At 35.4% G+C, this 24,769-nt stretch overlaps 1 protein-coding gene across 1 annotated transcript in view; it reads left to right on the top strand.

Moving 5' to 3' along the window:
- The window catches only part of LOC145685081 (uncharacterized), a 204,710-nt gene that overhangs the window by 157,699 nt on the left and 22,242 nt on the right, over positions 1–24,769 (top strand). Inside the window, exon 6 of the mRNA XM_081757426.1 lies at positions 16,531–16,731. Within this exon, the coding sequence (XP_081613552.1) occupies positions 16,531–16,731 (201 nt within the window). The remainder of the gene's footprint in view (positions 1–16,530; positions 16,732–24,769) is intronic.

Genomic DNA, 24,769 nt, shown 5'->3' with positions numbered 1-24,769 from the left:
AAGAATGTGGGAGGAAACGGGAGAACACCGAGGAAACCCACGAGCTTGGTGTGTGTCCATCAAGAAGTCCACACGGCTCGAGCTGGAAGCGAACCAAGGACCCCAAGCACCGGAGGTGAACGCCTTACCACTTTTTTTATTGCAACTTAATGTCAGTACAAGTCAATAAACAAATTAAGGAAGGTAATACAAATGGGCAGATTCAAGAAAAGGTACATTATGCAGATAGAACACTAAAAAAAATTGCAAACAACCTATTGCGCATAGCAAAAGGAATTTGGTTTAGCTGAGCATATAAAAACATAATATAGGTAGTATGAACAAGTTTCTGAGGTTCGTCGAACAAGTATAAAACAGTGTTGCCAATCAACCAATTAACAGCTTGATATTTTGTTCTTGGAAAAAAATTAAAGTCGGGAAAAGTATAAAGTCTGTTGAAATAGCCGTGGGGGTAGTGCGGCACATGTTGGCCGTATAGCGACAGAACTGAGGCCACACCACTGTTGCTTCACCACATTCGGTAAGACGATGTGCAATAGTGTCCTTGACATTGCAAGAAGCACAAAGGTCAGAGTCACTAAATCCAAGTGAATGTCGTCGGGATACAGTATCAACAATTTGATGCACCACAATAAACCATACGGATCTTGCACGATAAGTTAAATAAGGAGCATGTAGAACACACCAGATACGTTGCCAATTATGATGGGGATGCTGAGTAACAATGGTAGGAACAAGAGTACAAGGTTGTCGAAGTACCGAATACAGTCTTTTAACAGTGGGCACTTCATCTAAATCATGATTTAACAATCGATAACAAATGTCATACAAAACCGGTTTCAGATATGTATATTGAGGCGGGAGGTGTCCAAGATAGAAAGGTGCTTCTAATGGAACATGGTGTAATAAGTTCATGAGAAGCTGAGTGGTAGGATGATCAGGATGCTCGTGGAGTAAACGTAAGTATCGTTGGAGAAATAGGGCTTGGGTCTGCAATTCGACATCTTTCAAATTTAATCCACCTTGTTGGAAATCGTTGCACAAGATTTGGTAGGAAACACGAAAAATCATAGGTTTCCACAAAAAATTACCCACAATTTTCTTAATTTTTGCAAGATGACAGTTAGAAAAAAGCAGGACTTGGGCAATGTAATATAATTGAGATAATCCATATAAATGCACAAATTCTAAGCGAGATAAAAGGCTAAGGTTCCGAAATCGATGATGGTCAAGAACATAAGTTAGCCGATTCACTGTAAGGCCAACATTATTAGTAATAATGTCCACCACACTGGAACTGAAAGTCACTCCCAAGATTTTAACTGACTGTTGTAATGACCAATGGAAGTAGTAGTAATAGTGGTTGACTTACCCAGAGGCATAACGTACGTTTTATTAGGGTTAAGCGTAGCTCCGGATACTGATTCGTAGAGCCGTATGTGCTGTAGTAAACTTCTGGAGGAGAGGCACTTGTATGAATATCGGAACGTGGGGTGATACCACTAGTAATAACAGGGGATAGTGCTTGTGAATCCGATGTTCGTAAAGAGGGGAAAAGTTGCACATCTTGTATGTTAGGAACACCTGGTTCAACTTCGGTCATCTCCACAGCTTCTGATGCGGCAGGGGAGGGACGAGACGCAGTAGAGCTTGAATACTGAGGAGTTTGGGGTAGAGGTCCTACGAACAACTCAGTCATCTGTAAAGTACCAGACGAATGTCGGGCAGGTAGATTACGGGGTTGGCGTTTATTACAATTACTATGTACGTGGGGACTGTTGCCACAGTAGAAGCAAGTAGGGGGCTGACCAGGATACATGACTGTAGCACGATGACCTTGAAATGCCACTTTAGACGGAATATGCTTTTTTAGAGTCATATACACAACACGAACTCCATTAGACACTGGAAATTGTAATTTATCAGACCATTGTTCATTTATTACTTTAGAAATAGTTCCATAAGGATTTAATGTTGCTTGAATCACTTCGAGACTAAGTTCAATGGGCAACTCTAAAACCCGCACTCGTGTGACATCTTCACTTGCACTGGAAATATGGACGAAACTTGCTGCTCCAGTGGAGTGAGTAAAAATCAACTTCTCAGGTGTTGTACGCAAAAAATTATCATAAGTACTAGGGGCACTGAACTTAACGTAAAGACAATAATGTTCGTTGTGCAATTGAATGGCTTCAACTTGGTCAAAGGTGAGCTTTACTTTCTCGGCAAGCCAAGTATGAACCTCAAGTGGCGTCGGTCGTAAATGGCGTAAACTCTTATCAAACTCAAATTTGACGGTATTTTTCCGTATTATATTCATATTGCACTAATAAACCAAAACACCAACAGAAACTAAACGTTTAGCAAATAGCTCGCTAAACAAACAAAACACTATAGTAATATACTAGCAGAGCACTTCCACACGTCCGCGCAGTAAGACGGCTAGCACTCGAATCCACCACTGAGCCACCGCGCCCTCCTATATACATTTTTGAGTATTATTCTTTTTTTACATATAAAATTCTCGCGAACCTCATTTCTAAATCGAAGGGTAAGAAGACTAAATTCATTCTTTTGTTATTATAGATCTATTTCTTTTGAAGCAGTTGAAATAGGTGGATAAAATTAGAAACCCATACTCTATATTCCAGTGTCCTACAACAGTATAACACGGCATGCTGGTGTGCCCAGCAAAATGAATAGTGTGACACAAACTTTTACCTATTATTACCAGGAATATTTGTCGAGTTTCTTTTATTTATTATTACTAACAACGATTTTTCACGGATCACCTGACTGTATACAGTAGGGCGGAGGGAAAAATCACTTTTTTATATATCGAATACGCAATAGTGCGGAAACGTTGTCGATTGATATTGATAAAATACTATTTCCATTTCGTTTCTGAAATGAAATATCTTCCGGTGGCGAATCACCAAAAAGATTTTGTCCTTATAGGGTATGCAAACCCGCCGGACATTTAACTTTTTTTGTGTGTTACTACGATTCATGAAGAAATTATTACCTATATTTCTTAACGTAATCAGTCTATAAAATCTAAGAAATAATTTCTAGATGATCTACGCAAATTTGGAACCATAAAATAGCCCATTTAACAAAACAAAGTATTGTACATCATATAGCGTACTTCTTGTTTCATATAAGCTTCTAGCATTAAATTAATATGCAGATAAATGTCTTTATTATTCATTATAAATTTTCGTTCAACACTCTTTTTCCCTTTAAAATTCTAGTACTGCCTTATACAGTTTAACGTCCTCCCCTGCGTAAGAATTCAATGTGGACTAGTCCAATTGATAATAGCAGTATTAGAAAGAAACAACGTTAGTATTCGATAACAGTTCGAGTACGGAAGACGATTTGCTCAAAGTCATTTTGCGGTATTAACATTGCGTTCCAGTGTTTACTTCGTTGTGCATACTTGGTACATGTATAAACAGTTTGTTTTTGTACTGTAAATTAAACTTTATGTAATGTGAGTGAGATCTGTATATTATATCAATATTGAAACAGTAACCATGCCGAAGTTAAGAACAAGATTAAGAACGACTCACTCCGTGCTTGGACATTCAGCTGAACTTTCAGGCGTGCAGTTGCTCACAAAAACGGATGTAATGAAGCATTTTTATAATTGGTAGAGCTGGAAAAACTGAGAAAGGGTATGATTGATATGTAAAGAAGTCCTCGAATAACGTTGGTCAATGTGTGAAATCTGTTTAGGCCAAAGCTTCCATTCCTAATATGTCGTTAGCTCTACTTGCCTTGCACGAAAAATATATAAGAAGTTTGTTAAATATTAGAAGAAAACGAAAGGTTCTGCCAGTTTCCAGAAAAAATGGATATATTTAAAGAAGTTTACACAAAGACGTTTGATATATGTTCCTGTAAATGTCATGAACTTTCCATGTGCTGATGTAAATTAAGAAAGAAAGTACCTAGGATGGACTGGACATTTCTGCAAGAACAGATAACAACACGAGTAACCAGAATAGAGGGAGTTGACAACGTCGAGACTTTAAAACAAATCATACGCACTAAAAGCAAATCACTTGAGACCGCCAGCCAACAGTCTCCTTGCACATCACAAACGAGTACTTCTAATGAATTCCAACCATCATCTTCTGATGACGATGAGTCAGGTTTTGATGATTATTTTGCAAATAATAAGAATATTAGAGAAAAAAGAAGCCAGCAGCAACGACAAGTCCTTAGACTTCTCGGTATGCTGGCAGACCGATTTCGAACATTTGATCGTACAACTGCTTTGATAGCAACAGCTATTGCAACCTTTTGGAATAACTGATCCAAAAATTGCTGGCTAAATGATAGACTGCTCACAAATCCGGCGAGAAAGGGAAAATATAGGACAAAAGGAAGTGCTAATGGCCAAAGTAAAGGATCTTAGAGCCTTGTACTTTCATAGTCTTAAATATCAAACTCTATGCAGGAGAGAGACTGGAGGTCGCTGGTTTTCAGTAAAAAGATACACTACTTGTAAAGATGGAGCTAAACACGTACGGCTAATGGTAACTTCTTTAAGGTACATACCACAAAAGGAGCGGCAGTTGGCTCAAGAAATACGTAATCCAAGATAACTGTTATTTCGCACAACCGGAGAATATATTGCTTTCTATGCTTGACGATGAAAGACTTCATGTCAGAAAATAGGCATGGAGAAAGATAGTCATCATAATGGGAAGAGCTAGGAATGAGAAGAGTAGAGATTATGACAACAGTATCAGTACACGAAAGGAGGAAGACTAGCTAAAGTAGACAATGAGTCACATTTAAAAAAAAATTATGCTACCAAAGTTCAATTTCAATTCAAACGATTCCACAAACCTTATTAATTGGGAATAAGTTGAAGAGGGCATCCACCAGCGTTGTCTTGTTTTCCATCAAAGAATTTGAAATGTACAATAATAACCGTGAACACCCAGTCATAAAAAGAGCTTTAAAATATTCCTGCCACATTACGAGTAGAGAATGCTGTGTGAAACTTGTAACAGGAGCATCTGCAGCAGTTTGTTTCAGAGATTGTTTTATCAGACTTAAGCTAAACTAAATATACCGATTTGTAAACACAAAAGTAGAAACAAAGGCCAACAATTCTTTGCAAATAACCAAAGATCTAATTTTGAACATACGTTTATGGATGGTAGGGTGGGCATGGGAGAGAGTGGAAATTTCCTTGGAGCATTATTTCGTTCTGTCATACCATTAGTAAAACAATGAGCTAAAACAATAGGAAAGGAATTATTAAGACCTGGAGCAAGCGTTACTAATGACGTCATCATTGATAAACAACATATTAACGAATCTTTTCATCAACGAATGGGTTTAGCAAGGACCATCTTGCAAGAAAAAGCTAAAATAAACTAAAATCTATGTTAGAATCTGGATATCAGCCAAGGAAAAGAATAATTACACATCATTCCATCTTCACACATCATCATTACACGTCTTCAAGGAGAAGAGGAAGAAGTGCAAGAGTAAAAAGAAAGCAAAGCAAAGATACCGAAAAATGAGAGTTATAAGAAGAGGAAATTATCAACGCCATCTTTGACTAAATCTTCAAAAATCATCACGGCTTTTTTTACATCATCAATCTTCCCAATGTGTGAAAGGTCAACCAGATATTTTTTTACAAAACCAATGCAAAACCTATAGATAATCATGTTTTTACATATAAACCAAACTGTTCATTAACTGATAATGCACCTATAAAATTGTCATACCAGAAACAAATGACGAACACATAGATCGTTTACATACTCGCCTATATATTGAAGCTCAATTCCTTAAGCCTGATGGATATGCATTTGGTGAAAGTGATAAGGCTGTGACTCCTATTAATGATTTTTTTTAAATTCTATGTTTAGTGAAGTGGAAGTGTATTTAAATAACAAATTTATTCAATTTTTATCTCATAATTATCCATATCAATCATACATCTAAAACTGTTAAATTATTATCACTTTGCTAAAAGCACACATCTTCAATGTGCATTATGAATTTAAGATACTGCTGGACATATTGATACGACAACTAGTGGTAATAAGGAATTTGAACAGAGTTATGAATTAAACAAGAACAGTACAAAATTCGACATGCTTGGACATCTTCACTGAGGGATGTTTAATCGAAGGAGTAGAACTGCACATCGAATTAATTTCTGTTAAGCCAAACTTTTGTCTCATCGCTAGTGATTCCTCTGTTCAGGCTAAAGGGAATATTTTATACGTTGCTTTACATATTAAATAGATTTATGTTAGTCCTACAATCAAACTAGCACATAGCAAGCTTCTACAATCAACATCCGCAAGACATCCTCTCACAAGAGTGCAAATGAAGTCATTCGTAATTCCAAAGGATCTTGAATCAAAAACAAAAGAAATTTTCTTTAATATAAATTCAATAATAAACAAACTCAAAGTGTGAAATCGTTGCTATGTATACATTATTCATACTTATTTCTATGTTTGAATGCTAAATTAAATCATTAAATGATTTTCATTATACATTCTCATCAACATAAGAAAAAAATTATTTTAGATTGCTTTATCTATTACTGCAGTTATTCATTTCTTCTTTTTCTTTGTTAATACAGAAAACTTGTTCTTGTTCTTTGTATAAATATTATCATTTTTTCATTATTACTAAGTAGTAGATTTATGTTATTTCTTCGTTTTTCTTCATCGTTTGTTTTGTATATTTATAATTATCGTTTCTTCATTTGTTCACTATTATAGATAAAATAAATTTTATTTTCCACATTTTCTTCATTTTAGAGGATAAAAGAACGATATCGTGTGTATGGTCAGCATCTTTGCATAACATGACTTCTAGCCACGTTTCATCAGATTATCATCATCAACATAAATATGAAAACTTTTGTCATAAAATAATACTTGTACTATTCACTGACACTTTCAAATGGAAAATCAAGGAATATCTAGAGCGAACGTTAAAAAGTATGTGTATGAATGAAAATGAAAATGAAAAGAAAGTAATTCCTACAGTCAACAATAAATGTTTAAGCTACTTTTTTTTTAAAAAAAAGGCTTAATATACTTATTATTTTATTCTTTTTTGTGTAAATATTTTCATCGTCAATAAATATTTTGTATTATTTTCCTTAAAAAAGGTTTTATTTGTTGTTTTCTACAATTTCGCAAAAATGTTTTATGATCAATTAAGTTATTAAATATATATTTCATGAAACATATTTTGTACCTTCTAATACACATTGAATTAAAGAATTTCATACTATTTAATTCAATGATGCAATCATATAATTAATAATGATAATTATAATGAATTCAAATACTTATTAAGTCATTCTTTCGTTAATTAAAACAAGTATGTGAGTAAATTATTCTTACTATTATTACATTTGTAGTTCTAATATGATAGGATTTTGTTTTAAAAATTAATCTTAATTATTTTCAAGTTTTCTCAAAATAACAGAAATATCCTGTAATACTCAAGACATAATTCTATAACATTATATTCAAATACAAACATTTTCTTTTCATAAAAAGCAATTCAGGTATAGGAATTCATTATTCTAAATAATACCTATTGTATACAAGGAAGATATGATAAGATTTTCGTTTCGTGAAACGTAAAACATTATTAAACTAATGAAAAAAACTCCTATCATATTTAAGTGTATTAAACCAACACAAACAATGAATTATTTGTGAATAGAGCATTTGAATTTCACTATATTTTATTATTATTATTATTATTATTATTATTATTATTATTATTATTAAAAGTACTAAACTTATTTCTACACTGCTCAGTATAAGAGAAAAATAACTTTGTACCTTTTCTTCTTTATTAACAGAAGTCCACTTCATCGATACACTTCAAAGGTTGAGTATCCGTTTCTCTCCACCATGGCTGTGTTTGTACGCTGCAAAAAATTAATCAATAGTTGAATCTATGAGCTTTTGTTTGCAAAATACTTTGATTTCCTCTTTTAATTTTTCACCATCAATTTTCATATCACCGTTCTTATTATCAAGAGACACACTTGGAAAACTGATGGTCATTCCATTAATAATACTCTATTCATCCACACATATATGAATTCCATCAATTCCTCTACATGTAAGACACAGCGATAGTACATTATTGCGAATAATATGTGTACACAAGCCAAATATTCATGTAGCGCAATACTACAAGTTTTGCTATTTTCAAAGCATGTTCAATACACGGTAAAATTTCCGAGGTAAAACTTTTGAATTTAAGTACACACTATTTCGAGGAAAATGAAGTGTTTCTTTCTTCTCCAACATTACTAATTTTTCTCCCTTAGTTTTCGCACCACCAGTTCGTTATTACATCCAGCATATTTTATATATGTAATCTCCACTTAAGAATTCAAATAATTTTAAACAGACTGGGTCAAAGGTACAAATTTCTTCCATTCTGCCAAATTATCTTCACTCCAAACACAAGTCCTATACCAAAACGAATCACTGGCTAAAATGTATCATTATCCACTCCAATACAAATTAATTTGGTTTTCATTGTACTAAGACCTTATTTAACGTTTATCAAGTACTCTTTCTTACAAGGAGACTTACGGAAATGTCACTCACCAATCTGAATGAAACTTTGCACGCTTGTAGAACACGTAGAAAAATAATCGACACGTATCTTTTGTTTCAGCAATGGTGAAGATTTAAGAGTAGAAACCACCCTTTGAACGTTAGTAGTGGTCTCTAAGAATACACTGAAAACTACCATTCAATTTAGAAGAAAACATACTGCAAGGTTTCTTTTAGGACAGCTGATTGAGAATCTGACGTGAAAATTACAAAATTCAAAACAGCGAATGCAATATAGTTATTACTATTAAAAAATATCTTCTTGTTTGAAATTTTCTGCAGTTAGTCAAGAACAAATATAGTTCGCAGAGATTACTAAGAGGAAGTTATAAGCCAATTTGAAACACCTTTTTACTCATTTTATTGCCGTGAGTAATTAAAGTGAGTCTCTGATTTCTCGCTATAGCGTTTACAGACTCAAACAGTAGAAAGTGTGGCACAGTCAATAAATCTAAGACTCACAGCTACACCATATAGTCTTTAATTTCTGAAAATGATTTTCTGTTATCACCGTTGTTAATTATTTTCCTCGAAAATAATGGAACATTTGGCTCTATAGTCCAAAACAACCTCTTTTAATCTCAAAGTGTCATTGGAAAATAGGGTGAAGCGTTTCGCACTTTTGTTCTAAATTTGATGACGGCTAGTACGGAAAAGGCGCTATTAGTGCCACCGAACTTACTGATTTTTTTATTTTTTGGACAATCCCTTACCCTGCCACAAATGACTTAAAGTTTTCTTAAGTCTTTCTTTAGGCAACACGCACTACACCAACAACAGTAAAGGTCCTTGTGTTTGTTTTTAAAGTTACCTGAAGTTACCTGGCTATAGTACAATTGTTTTATTAAAAGAAACATATAGCAATGCCAGTAAATAATTTTAAAATATTTATGAGTCAAAGTACAGCCATATTAGCTTAGTTGTTGGAATTAATGTCCAGATTTTGTTTGGAATGCCACGTTAGCGATGATAATAGGCATAGCTCTTGATATAACATGATTTATTTTCGGCAACTCTTCGCTTGTTATCTACATCGACAGAAAATGCCATCCAGCGGCAGACTACCCAACTTCATGGTTGCTTACTTTAGGCACGCTCTTCAAGTGTCGTCGCAACGTCCGGCTCCGTCCAGAAGATTCAGGCACCTACTTCTCGCCTCGTAGGTTCCAAAACCTACGCCGACGTTTGTAGAATATCCTCGCTCGAAGTTCGGTGGTGGTATAAATACTAAGTACTTCGGCCAACCAATCCAACAGGCCAGTTTATTGCAGCTTGAGCTTTAACGGTTTTAGTTTGCTACTGTTTCTCTCAAGACATAGAGCTTGTTCATTGAACCTAAAGTTACAATATTGTTAGTGCGATGCGATTCAGATATATTTTGTATGCTTTGGTTTCCAAGTTCGGAAACAATGGAAAGCACGATAAAGAAAAAGCCCCATAGCAGACCAACGCGGGAAAGTTTGAAACGAGGCGAATGTGGCACTCCAAATGAAATGAGTGAAGTGCAGTTACCCACGTACTGTGACGTCATGCGACATTATCATTGGTTTCGAAGTGGCTTAAGTGGTGACAAAAGTGTAACTAGATTACCAGTGACTGACATTTGTAAACTAGTTGGAAAAAGTGTTGTACATATTTGGCGTAAATCAAGCATTCCTGTGGTTTCAGAAAAGAGAGTTTTTGACATACTGAAAAAAATAATAAGTGTTGCACCAAGGAAAAGCATTTCAGTCGACAAGGACAAGAAGCAAACTTCGTGCAGGTGCTGTTGCACACGCGGAAAAATCTCTTTTTGATATTGCGTCTTGCAAATGTAAAACCGGTGAAGATTGCAACAGTGGGAGGACACGCAAGATTCCAAAACAAAAATTCAAGTTTCTTTTGGACCAGAGAACATCACGGAGAATGAGTATTGGTAACACTGACGTCCGAACAAGCAAATCTCTGTCAGAGATGTTTTCCCGTAAAGTGAGCAGATTTAAGGGACAGACAACCAAGAAAGACTTGGAAGTGTTGAAGCAAGTCCATCAACTAGTGGGATTCGGCATAGGCACCGGTCAAAGATACTGGCGTCGTCAAGTGAATCCAGCGAAGCTATTTAGTTGGGAAGCACGTCGGGATTTGACTTCGACTCGCGACCAAGAAGGAAACAGCTTTAGGCGCATCTGTCTTCAAAATACATCGGACGCAGCGTTTAGACCTGGAGCATCAGACAGACAAGTTGCTTTGATCGCTTCTGCCGTACTTCAGGACGCGAGACTCATAACGCCAGAGGACAAGAATGTTGTTGTTAACAGATCAAAGGTACGAAGAGGAAAAGATAAACTGGGTGAGAAGATCCTGAAAGAAGAGGCTCAACTAGCCTGGGTGATTACAAGTATCTACTTCGACAGAAAAAATGATGCAACTCTTGTTCAAGAAAAAAGATAACGGCAAACGAAAGCATATCACAGTTCTATCGGATCCCGGTTCAGAATACGTGGGTGATGCCACACCTAAGTCAGACACTGCCAAGGATATTGCCCACATATATTGGAGCTCTTAGAGAAGAACCAGTACGACGTGTCAAGTCTTGAGGCAGTCGGCAGTGATGGTGAAACCACAAACACAGGATAGGATAACGGCGTGATAAGTCAGAGATACCTAGGAAAGGGAGTGCTGCGTCTCACTTGCCTTCTTCATACCAATGAGTTGCCATTTCGACACTTGGTTACCGCATTGGATCGTGGGACGACCGGACCCTACGCTTTTTCCGGCCCCATCGGAAAGAAATTAAAGAATTGTGAACATTCACCGATCATCTCCTTTACACCCATTTCCTTTGAATGGGTGTCTGAAATGGAAACAACAGATGGTTTAAGCAGCGACCAAAATTATCTCCTTGAAATTTGTAAGGGTGTTGCTACAGGAATGTGTACTACTGGTCTAGCAAACAGAAACCCAGGACCATTATCACATTTACGATGGCTTACATTGCCTATAGGATGCTTCGCCAATATATCAGTACTGATAAACCTAGTTCAAGTTTGTATACCTTGCCAGTAAATTGGTTAATTATACGCTCCCGTCTGGTTTACAATACGGGAAAATCCTTCGTGCGAAATGGGCGCCATGCAACTGTTTACCATAGTTAAGCTATCACGTTTTCTGCCAGAAAATCTACAATATATAGTTCATTCTGTTTTACTAATAAATGGATACTACGCTAATCATGAAAATCTGCTGATATCGATGACAGCAAATGAAAATCCGCATATTCGAACGTTAGGCTGGAGAAGGATACAAAATGTGCCGGAGCCAGAAGACTCGAAGATCAAGCCGCACACGTGACTTCATTGTTCCGAAATTAAACTTTACAGGTGAAAATTACTATAACATGATTAATTGGCCTAAATGTCTAACATAACTGCCAATCACACGAAACATAGCGGATCAGCAGCTTGAAGAAACCATCAGAACTTACACTACTCTAACAACAACATTCCCTTGAAATGGTCAAGCTGTTGAACGTACAGTAAAGCTGGTGTCCGAGGCATCGTCGAAAAAGTGCTGCCAGAACGCAAGATATATATCTACGTTAGACACAAACTGAAGTCTACAACAAGAATGTCCAGTTTCCAGACCAAGAACTACGTGACCTAAGGTCAAATGTCAAAGTATGCCTACTGGATGGGTGGGTGGTCGGAAGTCGATGTGCAACCACCTACCCGTGGTGCGTTGTGGGTCATTTTGCGTACAGAGCAAAATAAGCGAAGAGTTGCACAAACAAAATCGTGTTGTATCAAGGACTATGCCTATAATCATCGTTAACGTGCCATTCCAAACAAAATCTGGACATTGATTCCGACAACTGAGCTAATGTGGCTATACTTTGATTCGTAAACATTTTAAAAATATTCACTGGCATCGCTACAAGTTTCGTTTATAAAAATAATTGTATTATAGTCATCAGGTAACTCTAAAAACGACCACAAGTAGCTTTTCTGTCATTGGTGTAGTAGGCGTTGCCTAACCAAACACTTAAGAAACTTTAAGTCCGTTGGGGCAGGGTTGTCCAAAAAATCAAATAAAATTCTGTGAGGTCGGTGCCACTAATGGCACCTTTTCCGCACTAGCCGTCATCGAATTTCCAGCAAATGTGCAAAACGCTCTACCCTATTGTGAAAGCATCAAATTTGGGGAATTAACATCAGCTCGTGTGAGATCATGGTTTCAACGTCTTTTTCTCCCAGCATCTAATGCAAAATATATTTTGTTATTAGATTTGTGGAGTGGTCACAATCAACTTTTCAACCTATTTTACAAACAAAAGATTACCTCGAATTGCAAGCCATTCGACACTAACAACTGGTAAATTCACCCTCTTGATGTGTTTGTCTTTAGTTCGTGGACAAACTTCTTAAGACATTTTACTGATTTTGTCCTCTACAACTATAACAAATTTTCATCTTGGTAATAATATAATTTAAATTCAAATCACTGATTCATAATCAGTTTTATTCTCCCAGATTTTAAAATCTGTTAGATTTGCCTGGACAGCTATTTGGAAGAAGATGGTGCTGCATTTTTCATAGTTATTGCTGTAATAAGGTGAGCGTGGTATAAGCAAATTTTATGAATCACACACTTCTATTTTTGGTAAAAAAAAACATTACTGTGAAACGTTTTCTCAATAAATTCGTAGCTAATTAAACAATAGTGGATATGTGAATTTCAAACCTAGTAAGATGCAAAGGTACTCACTATACATAAGCACCCCGAATAGAGAAAGATACGGAGACTTACTTTAGTGCTTACAACCTTAGTCAAGCATTAAGTTAAAATAAAGCGATTTCAAACCAATAGAAATGAATTTCAATTCGGTTTGCATGCTTTTTGTAGTAACCCCTGCCAAATATAATTGTTCTTGGCTAAGTGCAAAGAATTTCAAACCAGAAGACATTTTGTAATTTTAATCACTATATTGTATCCTCCATTTTGAAGTTTGTAATTTTTGACGTCAAATTCTAAATCAGCTGTTGTGAACACCCTTGGCAATGTGTTTTCTTCTATATTAAATGACTGTTTCTGTCCATGCTTAGAGACTATCCCTAACGTTTAAACGGTGGTTTCTACTCTTAAATCTTCACCATTGCCGCTACGTGTCGATTATTTTTCGATGTTTTACGAGTGTGCAAAGTTTCATTCAAATCTATGAGTGACACTTCGGTAAGTAAGTCTCCTTGTTAGTATCCATAGTTGATGCACAAGCACTCATAGACATGTTACTCCAGTAGCTGATTTATGCAGAAGAACGACACTATGCGTACAAGCGTCTCTGCACGCATGAAGGGGAGGAAGAAAAGGAAGAAAAATCATGTTTCATCTTGGTTGTACGTGTCCCACACACTTACGAAGAAGATACCAAGATAGTAAATTCCAGATCGTGCATGTTATGTCCGGATAAATTAATCTTCTTCCTTTTATATGTTAAACGTACATTTCTACTTTGCAAATACGATAACAACGCATCATTATCTGCTTTAATTTTACAGTACAGCGCCCTGGTAAAATCACTTTTTCAACTTCTTTAAATGTCACACAGGCCTTCCTTCTATATATCGTTGTAATTATCTCACAGTTTATAATACGAAATGGTACGCCAATCTGTAAATCACGACTCTTTGTCAAGTTTTCCAATAATGACGTATTAAGCTTATCTAATAGATTCATAGACGATTACATCTTTAACTAGATACGTCTTCTTTCACAACAGCTGCTAAGAGAATGATATACACATAACATAGATGCATGTTCTACATTGCGTCTACAACGTTATCGTTCTATCAACCACTAATTTTCATCACGTGATCCTACTACATCAGATATACGACGTCAAACACACATACACACACGCACACACAACATACATATATATATATATATATATATATATATATATATATATATATATACGTATATATATATACCCTCACACATCACGTGACTCTTTACTTCCGTCAGAAAGGAATAGTCACGAAACGCTGTAGTCCCTTGGCAACAAATCTATTTCACGTGTAACCCCAAGGCTAAATTTGATAGAGTCTCACACATCTCTTCTATATAGTCTTCATATTCTATGGCCGCAGCTCATAGCCGACGGTGGGCAAGTCCAATATATCTCCTAATACACGACCTCTTCACTGAAGACCTCGCGAATGAACATTGCACGTAACAACTACCAATTTTGACGAGAAGAAGAGGAAAAATATTTTTTATCTTGTTTATACATATCCCGACGGAGTATGTACAGGTCCTAACACTTAGCAACACTCTGGTTTACAGCGGCTCTAAGGGTCAAAGGTGAAAACCTGTCCAAGTTCCTGATCTGTAGTACAACGTACGGACAGAATACGAAATAGACCCAATGTTTCATAGTAATCCAATCCTCCTTACACAATATTAGAAGTTTGATTTCAATTGTATAATTATCATATTTTAGACTGTAGTGTATGGAGGAATATGAAAAATAATATGCACTAAGTTTTTTTTATATCCTTTTTTTATATATATATGCTGTTGTTTGAAATATATATAACATGGTATTGAAAATTATATTTTGATTTAAGTCCCGTAATTCATTATTATGGATATGAATTTAATAGTAGGGAATAACATTATTTACGAGTTAACTAAAAATGAGCTTATAAAATTATTAAAAGCTAGGCAAACATCAGATTCTTACTGATTACGATTGTAGTGTAAATTACAACATGTAACTTTCTTGGTCACTTGAAAAGAAACATTAATTAACTAACGTGGGATGTAACAGCTTTTCTATGGACATATCTCGCGGATCGATCCATTATAGGAAGTCTTTGGCTGGATAGTTTGATTTTGAAGTAATTTGGATTTTAGCGCTTCTGGTGGTAGCTTTATGCAAATTATGTATGCACTTCAGCCTAGGCTTTTAGATGTGTGTTCGATGTCATACTCGACGAAGCTATATAACTTAAATGTTATATATAACTTTCGAAACTGTTATGTGGGCAATTTTAAGATTATTGTCTATCTTCATGTATCATTAGTGAAATAATTTCAGATTAGAAAGTGTGGATGCATTGTAACCATAATATATTGGTGAGTTACCTAAGTTTTTAGTGTTTCTACAAATTTCATTATGTTTCGAATCGAGGGATCATACATTGGTTTAAAGGGGGTTTAAGGTACATATTTGAGTTATTCATAATAAGATCCTCATAGAGATTCTTGTATTAAATTAGCATCGTTACTGTTAAATTGCTTGTAGTAACTTCAACTTACACAAATTTTCACAGTTAATGTGTTCATTATTAAATAATAACTTCTTCATTCAATTTTGTACATTTAGCAGTTGTGAGATCTTTGTAATTGACTGTATAACTATCAATGCTGTTTGATTATTATAAAGATATAATAAGTTGAATTATGTAACTTGGTATTCAACTAAAAGCAGAATAGCCAACTAAACTACATTAGTGCTATTGATAAATCCAGTTTTGGAATATTTTCCAGAAATTCTTATATTGAAAGTAAAATCTACATACATATTTGGTGCATATTAGACTATAATTATAAATGTTGTGTTAATCAACTCTGCAAAATATTTTTATATGTGGCGGGTATCCACTAGTGAGTGAATCGTATTGAGTAATGGCGCAATTTCTTTTAAAGGAACGTTATTAACTTCAGATTTACTTATGTTCATGTATGGTGTTGTCGTATTTAGAGCAAAGTAACAATCACCTTTACGTAATCCAAACCCTTAAATTTGTTTCGACTGCTCGAGCTATTACATTATATAAATAATTTGTAACATAAAAATATTTTGAATGAATTCAACAATCTTTATACTCACTTACAGAATTTTCTGGACAATATTGGTTGGTGGGAGTATACTAGCAACAGTACTGATTATATGGCAATCCTGGAGAAAGTTTCAAGATCACCCAACTGTTATGACAATTAACAGAAAACGTGAGGAATGGGAGTTTAGACTTCCTGCTGTCACACTGTGCAGTGATCCATTAACAAATAGAAGACTTGTTAAGAAATTGATCAAGGCGTAAGTAATAAATAGATATGAGGAATGTTTTTTTAAATATCAAATATGGCCTTAATAACAAAAAGTGGCTTTAGTAGCAATACCTTTAAATTGTTGTAATAAGTTCTAAAACTCGATGACAAGAAAACGATCTTATAACACTTTTCGAAAGAAACTAATTATGTCAAACGACCGTAAGGTACATGTTTCGCACTTCAAGGTTATAATATGTATATAATTGTTTAAACGAAGACATCTAAAATGGAACCTTTCAAATTTAGAAATTTTCGGAATCTATTAAGCTTTGTTTTATCGGACTACATATGTATAAAATGAACTCTCTACAAGCAACGTTGCGAATGTTTTGGTACATTAATATTAAAAGTATTTCCCCCCATGACGTACGTAACTGCATTACATAGGGTTCATCACCGTTCATGGTACCGCAAACACCTGGACAGATATAATCCATGGCACATCTAAAATTTCATTCAGGGGAAGAGAGTTCGTAATTCTTTTCTGTGGAGTTAAAGCACAAAGAAATCTCTCCATTTTGAGATTTATTTCTATCGGCTGTTGTCTAATGAGTTCCATATACTAATGGTACTGAAATTCGCTGTGAGAGATAGTATCATTTCATCACTGCTGGTACATATGAAAAGAAAAGAAATATGAAACTGCATATGAAAAGAAAAGAAATATACTGATCATACATAATTTTGCACTTTGGTGAAATTGACCGAATATATACATTCTGTAACAATTGAAGGGAACTTGTTTCTAAATCTTTGCCAATTCATGGAGTACTCCAATTTCACGTTATTATCGTCATTCGAACATCTCATTCTTTTCGAAACGAGATCTTCCTTATCAAAATGAGTGTGGCTTGACATTGTAATTAAAACATGATATAACCTTAAGACCTATGCCGGTTGGAACCATGTTGGCCTTGATGGAAATCCAATGCGTTATTCGACTACTTACGCTTATCATTTACAAGATGTTGCACAATATCTATTATTCAGTTAAAAGCGTATATATAAGTTTACACGCGTCACTAAAGCGTGTGAAAAGATGGTCATTAGTTGAGTTAAATTATCTTCTATATCGTAAGTTGTTCATGTAATTACATTACTGCCTTCAATTATTTTGACCTGAAACAAAATATGATTTGCATTCATGCTTTCGAAGAGACGTACATGCTAATTACTCACTACAAAGTCTATCATATCTGATTGCAAGAAATACTGTGGAATACAAAATCTCTTCAGGTAGTGTAAGAACACACAGACTTGCACAAAAGACAGACTTGAGGTAGTGTAAGAAATAATCCGACGATTCGAAGAAGTATTTTCTAATTATGTGTTCTTGTGTTGAAGTCCAAAATTAGGTTGAGTTTGGTTCTTTTTATAGTGTCCTAAATTATCTGCACAATGAAAATACATTTTGATTAACCGCTTGACAACATTTAATTATTTTCTTTCAAAATCGATTAGAAAACAGTATTATAGCAGTTGTAAACGTAGGATGACAGAGCTGAGGTTTGTTTTCTATTTTAATTCCTATCCTCTCAATGGCAAGAGACTAGGTTTCAATCATGTAGAGATCAGGTCATGTAGTTTGGATTCCACTTTAAAGTTGTGGGTGGAAGTCTCAAACAAATACAACAACTGAGTTGTTTGTTGTTTTACATTTTGAAATGGTTGAATCATTGCTTTTATCTAAGTGAATAAATAGGTATTTTGTTGCTTTTATTATAGTATTACTGTTCATAATATCAATTTTTGCGGGAGGAAGGTGCTAAACTGGAATTAAAATTTCATTACTCTGTTTTATCGCTCATTTAATACTCTCGCTGCCAAGCAAGTTTTGCGTGAGTGTTACCGTGATGTCAGGTATTTTTTAACTAACCATAATCATAGTAATATAAGTTTTAATATATATATATATATATATATATATATATATATATATATATATATATATATATTATTTGTCTTATTGACCCTCTATTGGCATCTCTGTGGAGGTGTCCATCCGTGGTACAAGTGGCCACACAATGTAAATTTCATCCTGATGCCACATGTACCACCAGTGGGTAGTACACTTTTTGACATTGTTTTCATCTCTGTGAAGTATAAAATAAAATTGCTAATGTTTAATCATTACAATTGCTTACGTTCTCTACTGCTTAGACACACGTTCCCTGAATAATGAACACTTAAGCTTGTTGTAGGGACATGGATGGATATTTTCACATGGACAGCATCGCCAACTGGCTGACAACTCTTTTGTTTATTTTTCAGTGATCTCAGTCATTCTGTTGCAACATTTTCGCAACTCAAGGCCATAAAACCAATGCTCTGACGAATCAGAAAGTAAAAGTTTTTGTGATATGGGTTTCTTCTGACGATTCACATGCTGATCCAGACATTTTACCTGAAACTCGGAAACATCTTCCGAAAATGATATTGAGACAGCTTTGCTCATTTGTATCTACCCAGCTCTGTCGTCTGGATTATGGTTGTGCCCTTTTTGCTAGAGAGAGCTTTTGATGAGCGTAACTGTTTGTTTTGTTTAATGATAGGAATATTTAATCATCACTAGGAAAGTACTTGAAAGACTCTTAAGTAGATTTTCCCCCTCAACTAATCATTAACTAGGGGATCAACACCAATATTGCGGGGGAAACATTGAAGATCTTCATTGGACCTCGAACAGACTTACACACTCCAACACAAGCGTTGGTTTCATTCACACCGTTAGAATCAGAACTACTAGTGTGCTCTGCAGTTGCTTCATCATTATTTTCGGAAGATGTTTTCGTGGTTTCAGCTACAAAGTGTGGATCAGCATGTAAATCATGGAAAGAAATTTATATCACTAAAATTTTCACTTTCTGATTTCTTCGGAACATCAGTTATTTTATCGTCTTCTATTCTGGACATATTACAATTGAATGTTTGATATCACTGAAAGTAAACAAAAGTGTTGCCAGTCAGTTTTCGATGCTGTCTCTGTGATGAGAGAGAAAATATTCTTCCATGTCCCTACAACAAGCTTGAGTGTACATTAAGCAGGAAACGTCTCACTAAGCAATAAGTAACGTATAGAATTAAAATGATTGAACATTAGGAATTTTATTTTATACTACATAGAGATGAAAAAGTGAAGTATACAACGTGTGTATAGCAAAAGTTAAGAGATTTTTCAAACTGCAAAACAGCATTAATTACTTCAGAAAGGCGTGAACAATTTTTGTGTGTTATATGTGGAGGTCATCTCTTCTAAAACTCACGTTCCACTTCACGCTATATGTGACCGTCGTAGAGCACGAGGCTTCAAAGAGTATATATTGCGTGCCCACGGTTGGTACACGTGGCCCCCGGAAGCGAGGATGGTGTGACCACCGGTGGAACACGTGGCAACGAGAGTGTTATGTCCACTCCTACAAAATAATAGTATTGGATATGAACACTTGACGTGGGTTCCTGTCACCACGACATGGCGCTTCCTCAGGTTGCGGATCGAGGAGAAGGCCTCTAGATATAGAGTTAGCTACGAATATACTGAGTAAGCAGTCGCGGGCAGACGACTAGGAGCGGTTCTCCAGCTTGGGGGTTTGGGTAAGGCTAACAACATCTTCCTGTAAAAAAGAAGCACTTGTTCAGAAATATTCAAAAAAGCCTCGGAAAGGAACTGATAACTTGGCACGACCTTAGCAAAAGAGAATGGAAAAGAGATTTGGAACTTGGAATATTAGAAGTCTTTATAGGGCAGGCGCGTTAAAATCCGTAAGGAGTGAGTTAGAGAAATGCAGGATGGACATAGTAGTTGTTCAGGAAGTTAGGTGGGAAGGAAATGGATCTGTGAATTCCGGAAATTTTACGTTGTTTTACGGAAAAGGAAATGAAAATCACCAGTTCAGAACAGGGTTTTTTGTCCACAGACGAAACCAGCAATTAAACGGGTTGAATTTCTTACTGACAGACTTGCATTTATTGCTCTTAAGCGAAGATGATGTGATATTATTGTTCTAAATGTACACCTTGCTTCAAAAAGGTTGAGCGCATTTTTTATTGGTATTTTGAGGCAAAAATTTTCTAAGTCGAGCTTCGGGTATCTTTGGAAAAAAGTAAACCAGGTTCGAACATCCAAGCCAGCCTTTGCAATCGGGAAAAAGTTTGCAGATGTGTTTTTCTTCTTTTAAATATAATAAGACTTGTTACCAAGTGTAGAAAAAAAGCAACATTGATTGAAATACTTAATGATACAATATTTCGAAACCTTGTATTAATGTCAGCACATTCTTGTTTGTCATTTAGCTCTCCATACGTAATAGAACATTTAGATACGTTAAAGAATTTTTCCATATGTAAAAGAATGCTCAAAGTTAAGACATAGAGCATAATTATCGCCTGAGTACTAAAATAAAAGTCAAAGTGGAACAAAAACAGCGTTTGTACTGGATATGAATGTCATAATTATCTTGAGAAACGTTATATATGTTTCGCTAGAAGAATGTTTCCGTAAATCCTTGTGTTAGCTCACTGGTAAGGTGTCGGATTTCAAATCTTAAGGTTACGAGTTCGATTCCCATTGGGGCAGTGATTTTTTATGAAATTGTATTTTCCGCAATGCATGAAAAATTATATAAAATAATTACATTAAAATACATCAGTTGTATATATATCATTGCAGGACATAGTAATTATTATGTTTAAAATATAACATCTGAGATAGGTATGTGTTCACAGTAGGTCGGTATTATATATGAGAATGTTAAATACAAGTTAGGAAAATCGTTCAATAGCTATAAATAAATTATGTAGTGTATTTATTTGCAGCTATTTGTCATACAGATATAACTTCTCAATATTCCCATTACAGCATGTTTTTGCATTCGTGAAATACAGTATATTCCTACGGATATAGAAAGTGTATAAACAGAGTATCCAAAGTCGGATCCTGATTGAAGACACATAATTTTCCCGATCCCCTTAACGTCACGGGAAGAAACACAAATTCTCTTTAGAACGGAATGTCGTTACTTGGAGTCTCATTCGTATACGTTCAATATGCTTTTGTATATTCATCTCTCTCTCTCTCTATCTATCTATCTATCTATCTCTATCTCTCTCTCGCTTTGTTTATGTGTGTGTGTGTGTTGCGGAATATCCCAAGTAGAATACACTATTTGCAAAGTATATGAGCATCATTGTCATCGAATACCAGAAATTGAAAATCGTGTTTGGGTTGCGTGTTCATGTTAGCTCACTGGTAGAGTACGGGCTTGGTAATGAAGAGGTCTTGAGTTCGAAGCCTGCAGCGATTTATCGGTTTTTTGTTAGTAGAATTGCACTGAAATCGGATACAATCAGTGGTTTACTTCTAGAAATATTTTCAGAAGCGTTTAGGTAGCCCTGAAAAGGGCTGTTTTCGGAAGTTAAGGCGGGGACATTAATATTGTGTCCAAGACCCTTCTGAATTTATTACACGCTCCATTCTTCTGGGCATGGAATCTATTAAATGGGTGACAAATCTATCTCCTTCCCCTACCTCCAGCCATGCTCCGAAAACAAAATGCCACAGGTCATCCTGAGTTCTTGGTGGATCTGCTTCAGGCCAACTGTCCCTTAGTGTACGCTCCACTTCTGCCCACATATTTTATATGGGATTGAGGTCTGCTCCACGAGGCGGCCAGTCAATTAATAAAAATGTAGAGATATGTTTTTCCTTCTGTTAAATATAATAAGACATGTTGAAATGGTATTAAATGTAGGTAAAAGAAACATTGATTGAAATACTTAATGATACAATATTTCGAAACTATATATTCACACTCTTGTTTCGTCATTGTGATTTCCACACGGAAAAGAGCATTTACCTATGAGCTCAGTTATATTTCAGAAGCAGATTACGAAAAGCGGTAATGTTAGCTCAGTGGTACATCCCGAGTGTTTAAATCGTGAGTTCGATACCTGTTTAGGTGAGATTCTTTTATATTCTACTTTCCTCAATGCATGAAAATTATGTAAAATAGTTACATTACTATTAATCACGACATAATTAATACTGATATTTAAAATATAACATCTGAGGTATTGACAGAACGTCGGTATGTTATATGTGAATATTAAATACAAATTAAGAAAATCGTGTAATACCAATAAATAAGTTATGGAATGTATTTTTTTGCAGCTATTTTCATACGCAGGTAACTTCTCAATATTCGCATTACAGCATTTAGATAGAGCATATCGAAAACCGGATCGTGGTTCAAGACAAAAAACTAGATAGCCCCAAACTGTCACGTAAGAAATTTACGAATCGCAAAAGTAAAGTGAAGAGATTGAGAGCGGTAATACCTTAATTGCTCTCTCTCAACCCTCTCTTATCTGTATTTATACATAAAAAAGTGTATGTATGTATGTTCCAACATAACTCATGTATGCCTAGAGCAGGGTTTCTCAACCTGGGAGTCGCGAAGATAAGCGGAAGAGATAAATATAGTTAGAATCTAATACCTGAAATTATTTTTAAATATTATTTTAAATTTTGTTCTGATAGGCATACTTTTATTTTTATACATAGGCCTACTGTAAAGCATAATTAAAAATAAGTCTACTGAAGATTTTTAAAGGGTGCAGAGTTGTTTAAAAATGAATTTAAATGAAAGGGGTATGATATGAAACTAATGAGAATTGTATGTAGAAATGCTAGAAAAATACACAAAAAACAAAACCTGCACATTGAAATACAATTAAAATTGAAACCTAATTAGATACCTAAGCATGGTGTAATTTCACTAGTACAGCAATGCCCGGTTCAATCTTCGTGACGAACATTATCAAGCTATTTTCAACTGATAAGCTATTTCTTGTCTTTGTTTTAATGTTTACCATGAAATAAAACACACACACCCATTTTCGAACAGGTACGAAATAGCAAATGGAATTATTGCTTTTAAAGCAGCAGATACCAGACCAGGATATTCTTTTCTCCTCATCAGGCAGAACTTGTCCAAGTCTTTGTTACAGAAAACCAGTTGCAAAGACTTGTCGCACGATCATTCGATTATTTGGTCAAGAAGTTGTGGGCTCAGATCAGATACGTTAATGACCTCTTCAATGAAGGAGTTTAACATCCATCTTGAACCAACACCTTCGTCGTTGGGAATATAGATATTACAGTTACTGAGTCCACTGTCAGTGCCGGGCGCCGAAAAAAGGGGGCACAAATTTCGGAGGAAGTGGGTTACTCATGTTAGGAAGGTGCATGTGCACATGTAAAAAATAGAAGGAAAAAGTAATAAAATGTGCTCAAAATCAAGGAAATGCAGGGTTTACCTTTGAAAATTGTATTGAGCTTCGTGCCGACCATGGTGGCGCTTCGCAGTTACTCTGTCGACCTCACTCATATGTACGGAGACATCGTCATATACTCTCGCCCCGGGCGCTGATTTTCCATGCCACGGCTCTGTTCACTATAAACAAGAAATGGATTCTACTATTATAGAAATAGGTATGTTAAAAATCCCATACAAGCTTATTATAAAACACAAATTATAAAAGGATCGCTGGCAAGAGGATGTGATAAAAGGGGATCGTGATAGGAATTAGATTGAGAACCACTGGCCTAGAGTAATTTTAACCACATTTCTTATAGTCTGAAAAAGAGTGCTGTTGGGTTACCTATGGTGAATGGGAGGGGGATACATAAAAAAGAATGATAGAAAATCATCGATATTAGTGTCGAATTCATAGTATTCGGGGTCGCTTACAAACATAGTGTGACTTTCGATTTCGCTTAACTCCGATTAGCTCTCATTAGTTGGAATGGGCACGAGCGACTTTTCTTTGAAACTCGATTCGACTCGAAACAGACATCTTTGAGGTCTACTCTAGGACTCGGCGCGAAAAATTTCCTCCAACTCGACTCGAATTAGAGTCGAGTCGAACCAAAACGAGCCAAAACCTGTGTGTAGTCCTACCGAGACAATACATAGACAATATAATTATTCTATTATCAATTATACTACTATTACTAAATAATAATA

This window comes from Thermobia domestica, chromosome 5 (assembly GCF_964235325.1).
Source record: "Thermobia domestica chromosome 5, izTheDome1.hap1.1, whole genome shotgun sequence".
In the NCBI taxonomy this organism is placed as follows: Eukaryota; Metazoa; Arthropoda; class Insecta; order Zygentoma; family Lepismatidae; genus Thermobia; species Thermobia domestica.
This window is presented reverse-complemented; position numbering and strand designations above follow the sequence as displayed.